General features: G+C 46.1%; 1 protein-coding gene across 6 annotated transcripts in view; it reads left to right on the forward strand.

Annotated features, from left to right (window-relative positions):
* The first annotated feature begins 279 nt into the window (after positions 1 to 279).
* Positions 280 to 16,256, forward strand: part of spega (striated muscle enriched protein kinase a) — a 392,740-nt gene continuing 376,763 nt past the window's right edge. For 5 of the 6 annotated variants that reach the window (XM_072261057.1, XM_072261052.1, XM_072261055.1 and 2 more), the window contains exon 1: positions 280 to 1,310. In XM_072261057.1, the coding sequence (XP_072117158.1) occupies positions 875 to 1,310 (436 nt within the window). In that variant the 5' untranslated portion in view covers positions 280 to 874. The remainder of the gene's footprint in view (positions 1,311 to 16,256) is intronic. The other variant, XM_072261053.1, reaches the window with a different exon arrangement.

Genomic DNA, 16,256 nt, shown 5'->3' on the forward strand with positions numbered 1-16,256 from the left:
TCTTTCCTTCATTCTGTCCGGACATAAATAACACGGTCAATCCTCACGCAACAATCTCTCCCCCACCGCTAAATGTTTGTGAGAGAGTGTGAGTGTGAGAGTATGTGTGAAAGTGTGAGTGTGTGTGTGTGTGTGGGGGGGGGGAGTCTGTCTGTCAGGATCAATGTGAGACGGAGAGCCGTGTGACTGACAAGAAGCAGCTGGCGGAGTGTGAGTGACAGGAGGTTGGTGGGGGGTGGGGGTGGGGATGTAACCAGTGGGAATTCACCTACCCCTGGGTCCAAGCCGAAACACCACGGGCTGGGCTCTGATTCAGGGTCTCCTTCACCCTCCACAATTCCCAACCCACGAAACAAAGTAAAAACATTTCCCAAAAATTCCGCCGGGAGGAGGGACTGCAGCTGTCGAGGGGAGATTGACCGGTGGTCTCCTAAGGGTCTCTCTCCAGCGGACGAGAATCTATCTACAGCCTTGAACAGAAAAGTCAACCGCTGACTGCTGGAGGGGCCTCAACTCGCCCACCCCTAAAAGAAACATTTCAGTCTGGGGAGGGTCGCGACGAAAAAAGTTTCTTTCAAGGGAGAAAAGTTAGAGGTATGGTAAAACTTCTTACTCATTGCAAACTTTTACTTAGTACAATAAAAAAGTTTAGGAGTTTAAGATCGTTACTTTTCTTGGAGAAATTTAAGCCCCCAACAAACATCTTGTTGACTTGAGTTCTTCCCTCTCTCTTGCATTGATTTTTTTTTGGATTTAATTCGATCAAAGTTTTCCCAAGCCTTTGAACTTGCGAGGATGAACAGAGTTTCTCCAGGATTCCTCCTCTTCCCGGTTTCTCACGCGTCCTTGTACTAATCGTGGGCTAACCCCCAGCATGCACGCCAGCCGAGCCGAAATCGCCCTCAAGGAGGACACCAAGCGCAGCGCCCTGCATATCGCGGGGCGGGTCAGACTGGCCCCCTACGGCCCCGCCATCTCCGCCAAGAGGCCGAAGATCCACGGGGACCAAGTGGTCCCCGAGATCCGCGGGCGAGAGTACGGCCAGCAACCCGTCTTCGTCAGGAAACTGAGGAACGCGGCAGTGGGTACGGGCTGCGACATCAGGCTGAAGGTGTCGGTGGCCGGCAACCCCCTGCCGACACTGAACTGGTTCAGGAACAATACCCCGCTGCCCCCCGACGCCAACGACTACGGGGCGCTCTCGATCCGGGACTGCAAGTCTACTGACGCCGGAGTCTACACCTGCATCGCTCGCAACGCGCACGGGGAAGCTCGCACCTCGGCCGTGCTCGCTGTTCTGGAAGTGGAAGGTAGGAATATCGACCATTGAAGGTTCCCCGGTGGGTTTGGTGTGTGTGTGTGTGTGTGTGTGTGTGTGTGTGTGTGTGTGTGTGTGTGTGTGTGTGTGTGTGTGTGTGTGTGTGTGAACGTGTGTAGTGTGAAAAACCGGTTGTGTGTGTGTGTGTGAGTGATTATGAGAGATTGTGTGTGTGAGAGTGTAAGTGTGTGTCGCTCCCTGCACAGACACAGAGTGGAGAGGGAATCTGGGGCCATGATTGGTTATTCCCAGCGGAGGGTGAGACATGGGGATTCCAGCAAGCAACCTGACAAACTTCACTCAGGGGCCAATTGAGTAGAGAGCCACTGCCTCACAGTTTTGGAAACTTGGGTTCAATCCTGACCTCAGTTGCTGTCTGTGTGGGGTTCGCATGTTTGCTGGGAACCACCACCATCCCAGAAATGTGTGTGTGTGTTAAGTGGAGGAGTAAAATCTGTGTGTGTGTGGAGAGGCTAAGTTGATGGGGAAGGGATTTTGTGTAAAAGATAGTCAGAACAGACTTGATGGGCTGAAGGGCCAGTATTATTCTCCCTGGGACACCAGGTAACAAGGGCACCAAGTGTCGTGCACTGAACATCTCCCGGAGGGTCAGGATGGCCCCCACTGGCCACACCAACCCTGCCCTTCTGAGGACCAAGGTCCATGGGGATCCTCAAAATCCAAGCTTCTCTATGTGGAAGCTGTTACACTTGCTATGACCCCACCACTTCACTGAATAATAGAGTAGGAAGGGCAAAATGGACTACCCTGCTTGAAGTTCAAGTTCATCTTTCATCACTTGACTGTACAACCAAATGAAACAACATTCCTCTGGACCATGACACATCCACAAAATGTATATCACACACACCATATATCACACACGACGTATATCACACACGACATACATCACACACAACGTATATCACACACAACGTATATCACACATGACGGATATGTTACCGCAAATAATAATATATAATTCAAAGTGTATGTAGTGAGCAGCACAGGTAGACAATAAACAGTAAACAGCTCACTGTCTTAGTGGTGAGACATCAGTGTGAGAAGGGTATTCATTCATCTCACAGCCTGAGGGAAGAAGCTGTCCCAGTCCAGATGCCCCTGTACCTCATTCCTGATGGTAGTGGATCAAAGAGATTGTTAGATGGGTGGTAGGGAACCTAACAATGCTCTTCATCTACAATGGCCCCCCCACCAGTAGATCTCACAAATAAGTGGGGGGGATAGACCCTAGTGATCATCTCACCCATTTTTACTATTTTCATGGAGGCATTGAAATTCGGGAAGCCTTTGAAACTGATGAATAAGAGGTAAAATTCAAACACGCTAGAGGTAACAAGAGTATTATGGAACAGAAGGGGACTCACAAAATGCTGACAGAACTCAGCAAGTCAGTTAGTGGTAGTAGATGAAGGATCTTGACCCAAAATGTTGACTGTTTATTCATTTCTCTAGATGCTGCCTGGGCTGCTGAGTTCCTCCAGCATTTTGTGTGTGTTGCTTTGTATTTCCAGCATCTGCAGGTTCTCTCGTGTTAGTGGTAGTAGATGGTTGCCTCTCTGACTGGAGGCCTGTTACTCTCACTTTGGCAGTGTGTGGTACCCACCTGCTTCAAGCAGGCTTCAATTCTTCTGGTGCCCTAGAAGAGCACGGTGACCTGCCTCAATTACTATCGTCCAGTAGCACTTACATCCACTGTGATGAAGTGTTTTGAGAGGTTGGTGATGAAACATATCAGCTCCTGCCTGAGAGGTAACCTAGATCCACTCTAATTTGCCTCCTGGAGCACAGGTCCACAGGAGATGCCATCTCATTGGCCCTTCACTCAATCCTGGAACGTCTAGATATCAAAGGTACATACATCAGGATCTGCATTCAATACCATCATCCCTTCAAAACTAATCGATAAACTTCAAGACCTTGGCTTCAATACCTCTTTGTGCAATTGGATCTTGGATTTCCTCACTTGCAAACCCCAGTTAGTTTGGATTGGCAAGAACATCTCCTCCACAATCTCCATCAGCAAGATACACTACAAGGACAAGATGTGATTAGCCCCTGCTCAACTCACTTTACACTTATGACCGTGAGACTAAGCACAGTCTAATACCATATTCAAGTTTGCTGATGACACCACTGTCGTTGGCCGAATCAAAGGTGGTGATGAATCAGTATATAAGAGGGAAATTGAAAATCTGGCTGAGTGGTGTCATAACAACAACTTCTCACTCAATATCAGCAAGACCAAGGAACTTCAGGAGAGGGAAAACAGAAGTCCTAAGCCAGTTCTCACTGGTTGATCAGAGTTGGAGAGGGTTAGCAGCTTTAAATTCCTTGGTGTTGCTATTTCAGAGGACTTGTCCTGGACCCAGCACATAATTGCAATTATGAAGAAAGCACAGCAGCACCTCTACTTCCTGAGGAGTTTGCACAGATTTGGCATGCCATCTAAAACTTTGACAAACTTCTATAGAAGTATGGACTTTCTGTAGGATTTTCCATCCTTGTATAGAAAATCCTACACAAAGTGGTGGATTCGGCCCACTCCATCACAGGTAAAACTCTCCTAACCACTGAGCACATCTGCATGAAATGCTGTCATAGGAAAACAGCATCCATCATCTGGGATCCCCACTACCCAGGACATGCTCTCTTCTCGCTGCTGCCATCAGGTAGAAGGTACAGGATCCTTACAACTCGCACCACCAAGTTCAGGAACAGTTACTACCTCTCAACCATCAGGCTCTTGAACCAAAGGGGATAACTTCACTCAACTTCACTTGCCCCATCATTGAAATGTTCCCACAACCAATGGACTCACTTTCGAGGGCCCTTCATCTCACGTTCTCGTTTCCTGATGCTTTATTTATACTTGCATTTGCAGAGTTTGTGGAATGCCCTAGTTAGGTGGCCTTTCATTGATTCTGTTTTAGTTACTATTCTCCAGATTTGTTGAGTACTCCCACAAGAAAGTGAATCTTATGGTTGTACATGGTGACATATATGTACTTGGATAATAAAATTTACTTTGAACTTTGAACTTTGACCCATGAGGTGCTGCAGGGATTGGTGTTAGGTACGTTGTTGTTTGTCATCTATATCATTGATCTGGATGATAATATGGTAAACTGGATCAGCACATTTGTAGATGACACCGAGATTGGGGGTGTGGTGGACAGCGAGGAAGACTATTAAAGCTTGCAGCAGGATCTGGACCAGCTGGAAAAATGGGCTGAAAAATGGCAGATGGAATTTAATGCAGACAAGTGTGAAGTGTTGTACTTTGAAAGGACAAACCAGTGTAGGTCTTACATAGTGAATGGTAGGATACTGAGCAGTATGGTAGAACAGAAAAATCTGGGAAAACAGATTCACAATTCCTTGAAAGTGGTGTCACAGATAGAGAGGGTCGTAAACATAGATTCTGGAACTTTGGCCTTCAGAAATCAAAATATTGAGTGCAGGTGTTGGGATGTCATGTTGAAGTGAGACCAAATTTGGAGTATTGTGTGCAGTTCTGGTCACCTATGTTCCTGCATAAAAGATATCAATAAAATTGAAAGACTACAGCAAAAATTTACAAGGGTGTTACCAGAACTTAAGGTTCTGAGTTATAGGGAAAGGTCGAATAGGTTAGGGCTTTACTCCCTGGAGTGCAGGAGAATGAGGGGAGATTTGATAGAGTTATACAAAATAATGATAGGATAAATGCAAACAGGCTTTTTCCATTGTGGTTGAGTGAAACTAGAATTAAAGGTCATGGGTTAAGGGTGAAAGGTGAAATAGGGAAATCTGAGGGGGAAACTTCTTTAACCAGCGGTTGGTGAGAGTGTGGAACGAGCTACCAGCAGAAGTGGCGGATTGCAACATTTAAGGGAAGTTTGGATAAGTACATGGATGGGTGGGGTATGGTGGGCTGTAGTCCAGTTGTGGGTTGATGGGAGTAGACAGACTAACAGATTAACATGGACTAGATGAGTCAAAGGCCCTATTCCTATGCTGCAGTGCTCCCAAACTACATAGGTAGCATCTATGAAGGAGAATAAGCAGTTGACACTTCAGGATGGCATCTTCATCTGGACTGGAAAGGAAGGGAGTAAAAGCTGGAACAGTGGGACCTAGTTCACTGAATGTTGTATCACAGGTCGAGAGAGTGGTGAAGAAGGACTTTGGCAGACTGGCCTTCGTTGCAAATGGAATTGGAATTGGTTTATTATTGTCACATATTCCGAGATGCGGTGAAGATCTTGTCTTCCATCCTGTTCAGACAGAACAAATGTGTAAATGTAGGAGGGGACTATGTTGAAAAATAAATGTGCTAGGTTTTCTAAAATTGGCCCCTTCTACCTTAGGCCACGAACTTATCAATCACCCCTCGTAGGTGTATATATATAATAAATAAAATAATAATAATAAGTAAGTCAATTACAGTATATGTATATTGAATAGATTAAAAATCATGCAAAAATAGAAATAATATTTATTAAAAAAGTGAGGTAGTGTGCAAGGGTTCAATGTCCATTTAGGACTGTTCCTGAATCGCTGAGTGTGTGCCTTCAGGCTTCTGTATCTCCCACCTGATGGTAACAGTGAGAAAAGGGCATGCCCTGGGTGCTGGAGGTCCTTAATAATGGACGCTGCCTTTCTGAGACACCGCTCCTTGAAGGTGTCCTGGGTACTTTGTAGCCTAGTACCCAAGATGGAGCCAACTAAATCTACAATCCTCTGCAGCTTCTTTCGGTCCTCTGCAGTAGTGAAGTAGTGTTCACTGGTTCATTGTCTATTCAGAAATATGTAGGAGTCTGTGTCTCCATAAAGTGAGACCTGGTACAGGTGTGTCGGTAAATAGGGTGACTGACAGAAAATGATAAAGTAGTGGTGGTCGGGGGTGTGGAGGTGTGGGTTAGTGGGTATGGAGGTGTGGGTTAGTGGGTGTGGGGGTGTGGGTTAGAGGGTGTGGAGGTGTGGGTTAGAGGGTGTGGAGGTGTGGGTTAGAGGGTGTGGAGGGTGGAATTGCTTGGGGAGAATAACTGTTTTTGAGTCTTGAGGTCCTGGCATGGATGCTACGTAACCTCCTCCCTGAGGAGAGTGAGACAAACAGTCCAGGAGCAGGGTGGGTGGCATCCTTCATGATGTAACTGGCCCTTTTCCAGCATCTTTCTAAATATATGTTCTTGATGGCAGGTAGGCTGGTGCTGGTGATGTGTCGGGCAGCTTTGACTACCCCGTCGTACAGTCTTCCTGTCTGCCGCAGTGCAATTTCTGTACTAAGCAGTGATGCAACTTGTTAGCATGCTGTCCACTGCACTTCTGTAGAATGATGTGAATAGTCCATCTATTTTCAGCCTCCTCAGAAAGTAGAGGTGTCGGTAAACTTTCCTGATTGTGTTGAATGTGTTCTGGGACCATGAGAGTTTGTGCGGGAGGTACACTCCCAGGTGTTTGGAACTGTTCACCGATAACGTAACAGTGGTGGGGCCCACCGTCAACAACGATGAAACAGCCTGCAGAGAGGATGTGGAAGAGCTCGAGGCCTGGTGCCAGGGAAATAACCCCTTCATCAACGTCAACAAGACAAAGGAGATGGTTATCGACTTCAGGAGAACTAGTACTACTCCCAATCTCTTTACATCAGAGGCACGGTAGAGTAAACTGCAAGTAGCTGCAAACTCTCGGGTCCCAGACCATATTCTACACAATCAGGAAAGCTTACCAAGGTCTCTGCTATCTGAAGAGTCTGAAGAAACCTACCCCTCCACACCCTTCACCACTATTTTACCATTTCCTGTCAGCACTACTTTATTATTTCCTGTCAGTCACCCTATGTACAGACACTCCTGTGTTTAGTGTCACTTTATGGACATACAGTCAATGCATGTACATAGTCTATCTTATGTATTTACATTTATCGTGTTTTTTCACTATTGTGTTCTTTATCTTATTGTGTATTTTTTTTTCATTCTCCTTTACACTTGAGCACTGGAAATGACATTGAACAATCTTGAAGCTTGAAGAAAAGGACTGTAAAGACAGGACATCAGTAAAGAAAACACAATAAAAGACAAGTCCATTGCAGTATTCAAGGTGTTCCATAGTGTTTCGTTGGTGAGGTAGCGTTAGGGTTATGCAAGTTGGTTCAAAAACCGAATGGTTGAAGGGAAGTAGCTGTTTCTGAATCTGGTGGTGTGGGACTTCAGGCTTCTGTACCTCCTGCCCGATGGTATCTGTGAGAAGATGGCATGGCCTGGATGGTGAGGCGATGGTATCTGTGAGAAGATGGCATGGATTGAATGGTGAGGCGATGGTATCTGTGAGAAGATGGCATGGCCTGGATGGTGAGGCGATGGTATCTGTGAGAAGATGGCATGGACTGGATGGTGAGGCGATGGTATCTGTGAGAAGATGGCATGGCCTGGATGGTGAGGATCTTGACCGATGGATGTTGTCTATTTGAGGCAGTGCCTCCTGTAGATACTACCGATGGCAGGGAGGGTGTCCCCATGAAGTATTGAGCAACTCCACTATTCCCTGGACAGATGGGATGAGCAGACTGGGAAATAAGACCATACATAAGATGTGGAACAGAATTTGGCCATTCAGCCCATTGAGTCTTCGTGGGTATTCAATTATGGCTGAACTATTTTTCACTCTCAACCCCATTCTTCTGTCTTCTCCCCATAACTTTTGACACCCTTACTAATCAAGAACCTATCAACCTCTCCTTTAAATATACCCAATGACCTGGCCTCCACAGCCTTCTGTGGCAATGAATTCCACAGGTTCACCATGTTCTGGCTACAGGAAAGTCAAAGTAAATTTATTATAAAAGTACGTATATTATACTACCTTGAGATTCATTTTCTTGCAGGCATTTACAGGAAAATAAAGAAATACCACAGTTTTTATGAAATACTACACATAACAAAGACTGACAAGCAACCAATGTGCAAAAGAAAACAAATTCTGCAAAAAAATATCAAGAGCATGAGTTGTAGAGTCTTTGTAGGTTGTGGAATCAGTTCAGTGTTGTGGTGAGTGAAGTAATCCACGCGGTACCTCCTGCTCTCCTCCTCTCTATTTGAAAGGGATATTCTTCTATTCTGAGGCTGCACCTTCTGTTCTCCCACTACTGGAAACATCTTCTCCACATCCACTTTATCTAGGCCTTTCAATATTTGATAGATTACAATGAGATCCCCCCCACCTGCCCTATTCTACTAAATTTCATGGCGTACAGGCCCAGAGCCATCAAACACTCTTCATACATTAAATTTTTCATTCCCAGGATCATTCTTGGAGACCTCCTCTTGACCCTCTCTAATGCCAACACATCCTTTCTTAGATATGCAGACCAAAACTGTGCACAACACTCCAAATGTGGTCTGACCAATGCCTTATAAATCTGCGAGAGAGTGGTCCTTGTGGAAAGCAGGAACAAGCTGGCCAACCATTTTAATTCCACTACCCATTCCCATTCCGATATGTCAATCCATGGCCTCCTCTACTTTCGCAATGAGGCCACACTCAGGTTCGAGGAACAACACCTTGTATTCCATCTGGGTATCCTCCAACCTGATGGCATGAACATTGATTTCTGGAACTTCCTGTAATAAGACCATAAGTCTTAGGAGCAGAATTAGGCCACCTGGCCCATCAAGTCTGCTCTGCCATACGATCATGGCTGATCCTTTTTACTATCTCCTCAACCCCAGTTTCCGGCCTTCTCCCCATAACCTTTGATGCCATGTCCAATCAAGAACCTATCAATCTCTGCTTTAAATACGCCCAATGACCTGACCTCCAGGGCTGCGTGTGGCAACAAATTCCACAAATTCACCATCCTTTGGCTAAAGAAACAGCCCCCCTCCCTTTCCTTCACCATTCCCCATCCCCCTTTCCCTCTCTCACCTTATCTCCTTGCCTGCCCATCGCCTCCCTCTGGTGCTCCTCCCCCCTTTTCTTTTTTTCCATGGCCTTCTGTTCTCTCCTATTAGACTCCCCCTTCTCCAACCCTGTATCTCTTTCACCAATCGACTTCCCAGCTCCTTACTTCATCCCTCTCCCTCCCAGTTTCACCTATCACCTTGTGTTTCTCTCCCTCCCTCACCTTTTAAATCCACTCCTCATCTTTTTTTTTCCAGTGCTGCTGAAGTGTATCTACCTGAAACGTCAACTGTACTTTTTTCCGCAGATGCTGCCTGGCCTGCCGAGTTCCTCCAGCATTTTGTGCGTGTTGCCTGAGGCTCCTGTACCTTCTTGCTGATGGCAGCAGTGAGAAGGGGGAATGATCTGGGTGGTGGGGGTCCCTGATGGTGGATGCTGCTTTCCTACGACAGTGCTCCATGTAGATGTGCACAGTGTGGGGAGGGCTTTTCCCGTGATGAGGGTAAAGGCTGATTTATACTTGTATGTCAAATCGATGCCATAGGTACGGCGTAGAAGCGAACGCTACACAGTGCCTATGTGGATCCCTACACCGTAGCCTGACGTGCACCTCTCCCAAAATGTAACTACGCGTCGCGGCAATGCAGACCCCAACAGCTATGATTGGTCCACTTGGTAGCATCGCACTTCCTCCTCCGCTACAATAGCTTCCCATTGGACGACTGAAGGGCAGGGAAGGAACTCTGGCTGCAATGCTTTCCATAAAGCTTTACAGTCCTCCAAAATTATGGAGGACACATTTCGCTTTTACAAGAAAAGACGCTTGCTTTAAACTTGTTTACCCCGAGAAAGACTACAATGACCATGATGCCTTGCACGGGCAGGTGTGTGTGCATGCATGACGTGTGAATATGTGATGTGCACATGCGTGTACGTGCCCGAATTGAAGAGCGACGCAGACACACCAACGCACAGGTATAAACGTTCACAACAGAGTAGCCCACTTGCGTAGGCTACAGCGTAAGCTGGTACGCACAAGTATAAATCAGCCTTAAGGCTGGTAGATTCAGATTTATTTAACATGTACATCAAAATGTACAGTGTTTGCTTTATCAACCAACACAAGCTAATGATGTGCTGGAGATAGCCTGCAAATGTGGACACACATTCTGGTGCCAATGTGCTAAGGACGATGACGACGACAACAGCAACATTTTCTCACCCAGGGTGAGGAAGTCCAGTGATTCTGACAAGGAACCATCCGATTCCTCTCCCCCCGCACTGCTGATGGAGTGAGATTTGAACCCAGTAACTTAACCACAGTCATGTGCTCCACAGCACAAAATGTTATCAGTTTCAACAGAATACTATCAGATACTGTAAAATATTTTAACCCTGTGGGCAGGGTCATACACATGCATACTGTATCTAAGTTTAATATTTCTGCGCAACCATCAAGGAGGATATTTTGCTGATGAGGCAATGCTGGTTCATAGGGAACTCCTTTTTTCCCTGTAACCTCTTCTCCTCACTTTCCTACCAGCTCCCTCCACAATCCCCCACACATCCAGAGGAGGTCCACAGCAGATTAATCAGGAACCCAGAGGAAACCAATGGGAGAACGTGCAAACTCTCCCCAGACAGCGGCAGAGGTCTCTGGCGCTGCGGGGAAGTAGCTGTACCTATTGCTCTATCGGGAACAAACCCTTCAGCTCGCCTAGCCTGTGGATAGCTGTTAGTCTGGAAACAGCAGGTTAGAGACATGACCCCAGTGGTACGTGCCTTCAAGCTTTTATATCTTCTGTCTGGTGGGAGGGGGGAGAAGAGAGAATGCCTGGGGTGGGAAGGGTCTTTGATTATGTTGGCTGCTTTGCTGAGGCCATATGAAGTGTGGACCAAGTCACTGAACGGATCTCTTGAACGATTAGATGGACTCTTATTGTTTTACCTCGCTCTACCTCAATGCACTGTGTAATAATCTGATCTGTATGGACAGTATGCAAGGTAAGTTTTTCACTGTATCTCACTACACGTGACAATAATAAACCAATTCCAATATTAATATCAATACCAGATGGCTTGGAATCTGAAGATTAGATTAGCTTTATGTGACGTGTACATACATTGAAACATACAGTGAAATGCGTTGTTTGTGTCAAAGGCCAACAGAATTCGAGGATGTGCTGGGGGATGCCCGCAAGTGTCGCCATGCTTTTGACGCCAGCATAACATCGCGCATTGTTATGTGTTGGCGCGTGGCCAAGTGGTTAAGGTGTTCATCTAGTGATCTGAAGGTTGCTAGTTCGAGCCTTGGCAGAGGCAGCGTGTTGTGTCCTTGAGCAAGGCACTTAACCACACATTGCTTTGCGATGACACCGATGCCAAGCTCTATGGGTCCTAATGCCCTTCCCTTGGACAACATCGGTGTCGTGGAGAGGGGAGACTTGCAGCTTGGGCAGCTGCTGGTCTTCCATAAACCTTGCCCAGGCCTGCGCCCTGGAAACCTTCCAAGGCGCAAAACCATGGTCTCACGAGACTAACAGATGACTACAAAAAAACATATCGCGTGTCTGCAACTTACTAACCCTGACCGGTACATCTTTTGGACCGTGAGAGGAAACCGGAGCACCCGGAGGAAAGCCGCACAGTCGTAGAGAGACTGTACAAACTCCTGACAGACAGAAGCAGGAATTGAACACCAGTCTTATAGCCGGCTGCCGCACAGCAATGTGCTAACCACTATGCCACCTAAAGCTATGTTCCCTGCTCCCTGTGTCCACCCCTTTCAATCTGGATCGCAGAGTCATACAGTACGGAAACAGGCTCTTTGGCACATCTAGGCCATGCTGACTGTGTTGCCCAGCAAGCTAGTCCCATCTGCCCACATCCAGCCCATAGTCTCTCCTCTCCATGTACATATCTAGATGGCCTTTAAATGTTGCTAGTGCACCCGTCTCAATCACTGTTTCTGGCAGCTTGTTCCGAATGTGCTTTGTGTGAAGAAGATGCCCCTAATGTCCCTTTTAAATCTCTCACCTCAGATCTTAAATCCCATGCCTTCTTGGTTTTAGCTTCCCTCCCCTGGGTAAAACACTATGTGTTTTAACCCTGCCTGAACCCCTCATCAGTTACTACACTCAGTGGCCACTTTATTAAGTACATCTCATTAATACAAACATCTAATCAGTCAATCGTGGCAGCAACTCATGCCAACATGGTCAAGAGGTTCAAGTTGTTCAGGCCAAACACCAGACTGGGGAAGAAGTGGGATCTATGTGACTTTTCACTGTACATGTGCCAGATGGGGTGGTTTGGGTATCTCAGAGTCTGGGATCTCCTGGGATTTTCATACACAACAGTCTCTAGAATTCACAGGGGATGGTGCAAAAACCAAAAAAAAAAAAGGACATCCAGTTAGCAACAGTTCTGAGGGCAAAAACGCCTTGTTAATGAGAGAGTCACAAACAAGAGAAAATCTGCAGATGCTGGAAACCTGAGCAACACACACAAAATGCTGGAGGAACTCAGTGGGCCAGGCAGTACCTACGGAAAAGAGTTAAATAGACGACGTTTCAGGCCAAGACCCTTCATTAGGACTGTTGACTGTTTAACTCTTTTCCACTGTTAATGGGAGAGGTTAGAGGAGAATGGCCAGACTGGTTCAAGCTGACAGGAAGACAATTAAACCACACGCTCGAAAAGCAGTATGCAGAAGTGCATCTCTGAGCACACAACACATTGAACCTTAAAGCGGATGGGCTACAGCACCATGAACGTCAAAGGCCACGACACACACTCAGTGGCCATTTTGTTAGGCACGGGAGTGGCGACTGAGTGTACGTTCTGTGTGTACTTTGAACCTATGTGCCTACGGTGCTAATCTGTAACATCTGTACAAGATTCAAGATTGTTTAATGTCATTTCCTGTACACAAGTATAAAGGGGAACGAAATAACTGTTACTTCAGATCTGTTGCAACACATAAAACACAATAAGATAAAGAACACAATAATAATAAAAAACACATTAAAAATAAATACATAAGATAAATTGATCCATAAAGTGAAGCACTGTACGTAAGGTGACCCTGACAGGAAATGATAAGGTAGTGGTGGTTGGGGGTGTGGAAGGGTGGGTTACAGGGTGGAGGTGTTGATCAGCCTCACTTCTTGGGGAAGGTAACTGTTTTTGAGTCTGGTGGTCCTGCTGTTGATGCTGTGTAGCCTCCACCCTGATGGGAGTGGGATACACAGTCCACTAGCAGGGTGGGTACCAACCTTCATGATGTTACCTCATCGTACACAGGAATAAGCACAACAACTCGTCCTCCCTGATCCCTGACTCTTTCCACTGCAGCCATAGAAACCAGAATGAGGTTTATTACCATTGACACGTCATGAAATTAGTTTTGTGGCAGCAGTACAGTCTGTCTGTCTAGGTACCATATCCGATACGGACGTTGATGACCATGGTTTTCCATATAGATCTATCCCTCGTTCTTTGGATGATTTCCACTTCCTCGATGTGTAGCCACCTGGCTAGGCTTTTGATGTACATAAGCCGAGGTCTTCCTCTAGGTTTGTTCCCCTCAATCTTTCCAGAGAGTATGAGTTTTTCTAGTTCATCTTTCCGCATGATGTGTCCTAGGAATCTGAGTGGTCTTTCTCTTATTGTTGGTATGAGTGATCGAACTGCTTGGGCTCTTCTGAGAACTTCTTCATTTGATGTGTGTGTGGTCCATGATATTTTTAACCTTCTCCTGTAGAACTATAATTCAGCTGCTTCTAGTCTCTTTTCCATTGCTGGGGAAATGGTTCAGCATTCACTTCCGTAAGTCAGGATAGAATCAATGTAGCACTGCAGTATTCTGTTTCTAGTGTATGTGCTCATCTTTCTATCTGTTAATATGGTCTTCATTTTTTGGAAAGCTTTTTTCACCATTACTATTCTGTATTTGATATGTGTGTCGTACCTGCCATTACCTGTTATTAGGCTGCCAAGATATTTGAATTTGTTGACTTGTTTGATGTTTGTATTTCTGATCTTGATCACGCATTGTAGGATGTTTGTCTTTCTGGAGATGACCATGCTTTCTGTCTTCTTGATGTTGATTGAGAGGCCTCTGTGATTACTTTCTGCTGCCACGATAGTGAGTAGTTCTAGAAGTTTTGTTTCTGAGTCAGCTATTAGTACGATGTCATCAGTATATCTGATGTTATTTATATTATGGCCTCCAATTGCGAATCCTTTGATGTCTTTGATACTTCTCAAGATATTTTCACTATACAGGTTGAATAAGTCTGGCAAAAAGACACAACCTTGCCTGACTCCTCTCATGATATTCACATACTCACTCACCTCTTCTATTCTGATGGATGCTGTTTGGTCCCAGTATAAGTTTCTTAAGAAACATATATATTTCCTATCTATGTCGAGATCTTGAAGCATTTCCAGAAAATTTTGCTGTCTGACAGTGTCAAAAGCTTTTGTATAGTCACTACAGTGGAAGACCTAAACATTAATTTATGTTACAATAGAAATAAATGAATAGGGCAGAAGGGGAATAGTGAGGAAGTGTTCATGGGTTCATGGACCATTCAGAAATCTGATGGCAGAGGGGAAGAAGCTGTTCCTCCTGAATTGTTGCCAAAAGGGATTCTACTGATGCTGGAAATCTTGAGCAACAGACACAAAATGTTGGAGGAACTCAGCAAGTCAGAAAACATCTATGGAGAGGTATAAGCAAACACTTTGTCAGGGTCTCGGCCCAAAACGATGACTGTTTGTTCCCCTCCATAGATGCTGCCAGTTTGCTGAGTTCCTCCAACATTTTGTGTCTGTTGCTCCGAATTGTTGGGTGTGGGTCTTCAGGCTCCTGTACCTCCTCCCCGAGGGCAGTAATGAGAGGATGGCATGTCTTGGGTGATGAGGGACCTTAATAATGGATACCATCCTTGAGGGACCACCTATCCGCAATAGTGGGGAGGCCGGAGCCTGTGATGGAGCTGACTGAGTCGACAATCATCGGCAGCCTCTTGCCATCTTGTGTATTGTTGCCTCAACTCAGGCAGTGATGCAACCTGCTGGAATGCTCTCCACGGTCCATCTGTAGATACTTGCAAGAGTCTTTGGTGACATAGCAAATCTTCTCTAACTCCTAATGAAGTATAGTCACTGGTGTGTCTTCTTCGTACTTGCATCAGTGTGATGAGCTCAGGGTAGATCTTCAGAGATGTTGACACTCACACTGCCCTCCTTCAACTCTTCCCTAACTGGTCCCCAGTTTCCATCACTCTCCCTTTCTGGGGCTTTATAATCCTCATTTCTCTCTCTCTCTCTCTTTCACACACACACACACACACACACGCAGACTCAGACTCAGACTCGTCTCTGTCCCACTTCCTCTCACTGCCCTCGTCCTGTTTCCCGTCAGAGCGGACAGGTGTCACATCTCAGATACACGTCTCTCCCGCACCGCGCTGACCTGATATATCTACCCTCTTCTGATCTTGGTCACCTACTTTAATTGTCCCACTTCGAGTTACCTGAGCCTCTGAACTCTGTAATTACCTCCCCAAGTCTTGCTGTCTCTTTAAGGCATTCCGTCAAAAATCCCTCTGGCTGAAACTTTGGTTACCAGTTCAGTGTCACCTTACGTAGCCCGGTGTCAAATTCTGTTTAGTAACATTGCTGAGGTGTGGTAATGGTCTTCAGAAACGCTGTTGGTTGTTGCTGCGAGGGCTGATGAGGGAGAGAGAGGTGGTAAATTCTGGGAGGGTGGGAGGGAGGAGGGTTGGCACGATGCAACCAAGGCCACTCAGAGGTGGGAGGAAGCTGACGAAAGCTTTGGCTGGCCCTGGGGAGCCGTGCCTTGCAGCTGTTAAGTCAGTCACACGCGTTCCCTCGCCCCGCACTCCGCGGGTTATTTTTGTTCCGGAATCTGCCAGTCTTTCGGATTCTGCAGAGTAAATCAGAGACAGGGGGCTCAGATTACAGATTCGTACCTTCACACAGAGGCAGTTACTGCACTTTT

Source organism: Mobula birostris, chromosome 6 (assembly GCF_030028105.1).
Source record: "Mobula birostris isolate sMobBir1 chromosome 6, sMobBir1.hap1, whole genome shotgun sequence".
In the NCBI taxonomy this organism is placed as follows: Eukaryota; Metazoa; Chordata; class Chondrichthyes; order Myliobatiformes; family Myliobatidae; genus Mobula; species Mobula birostris.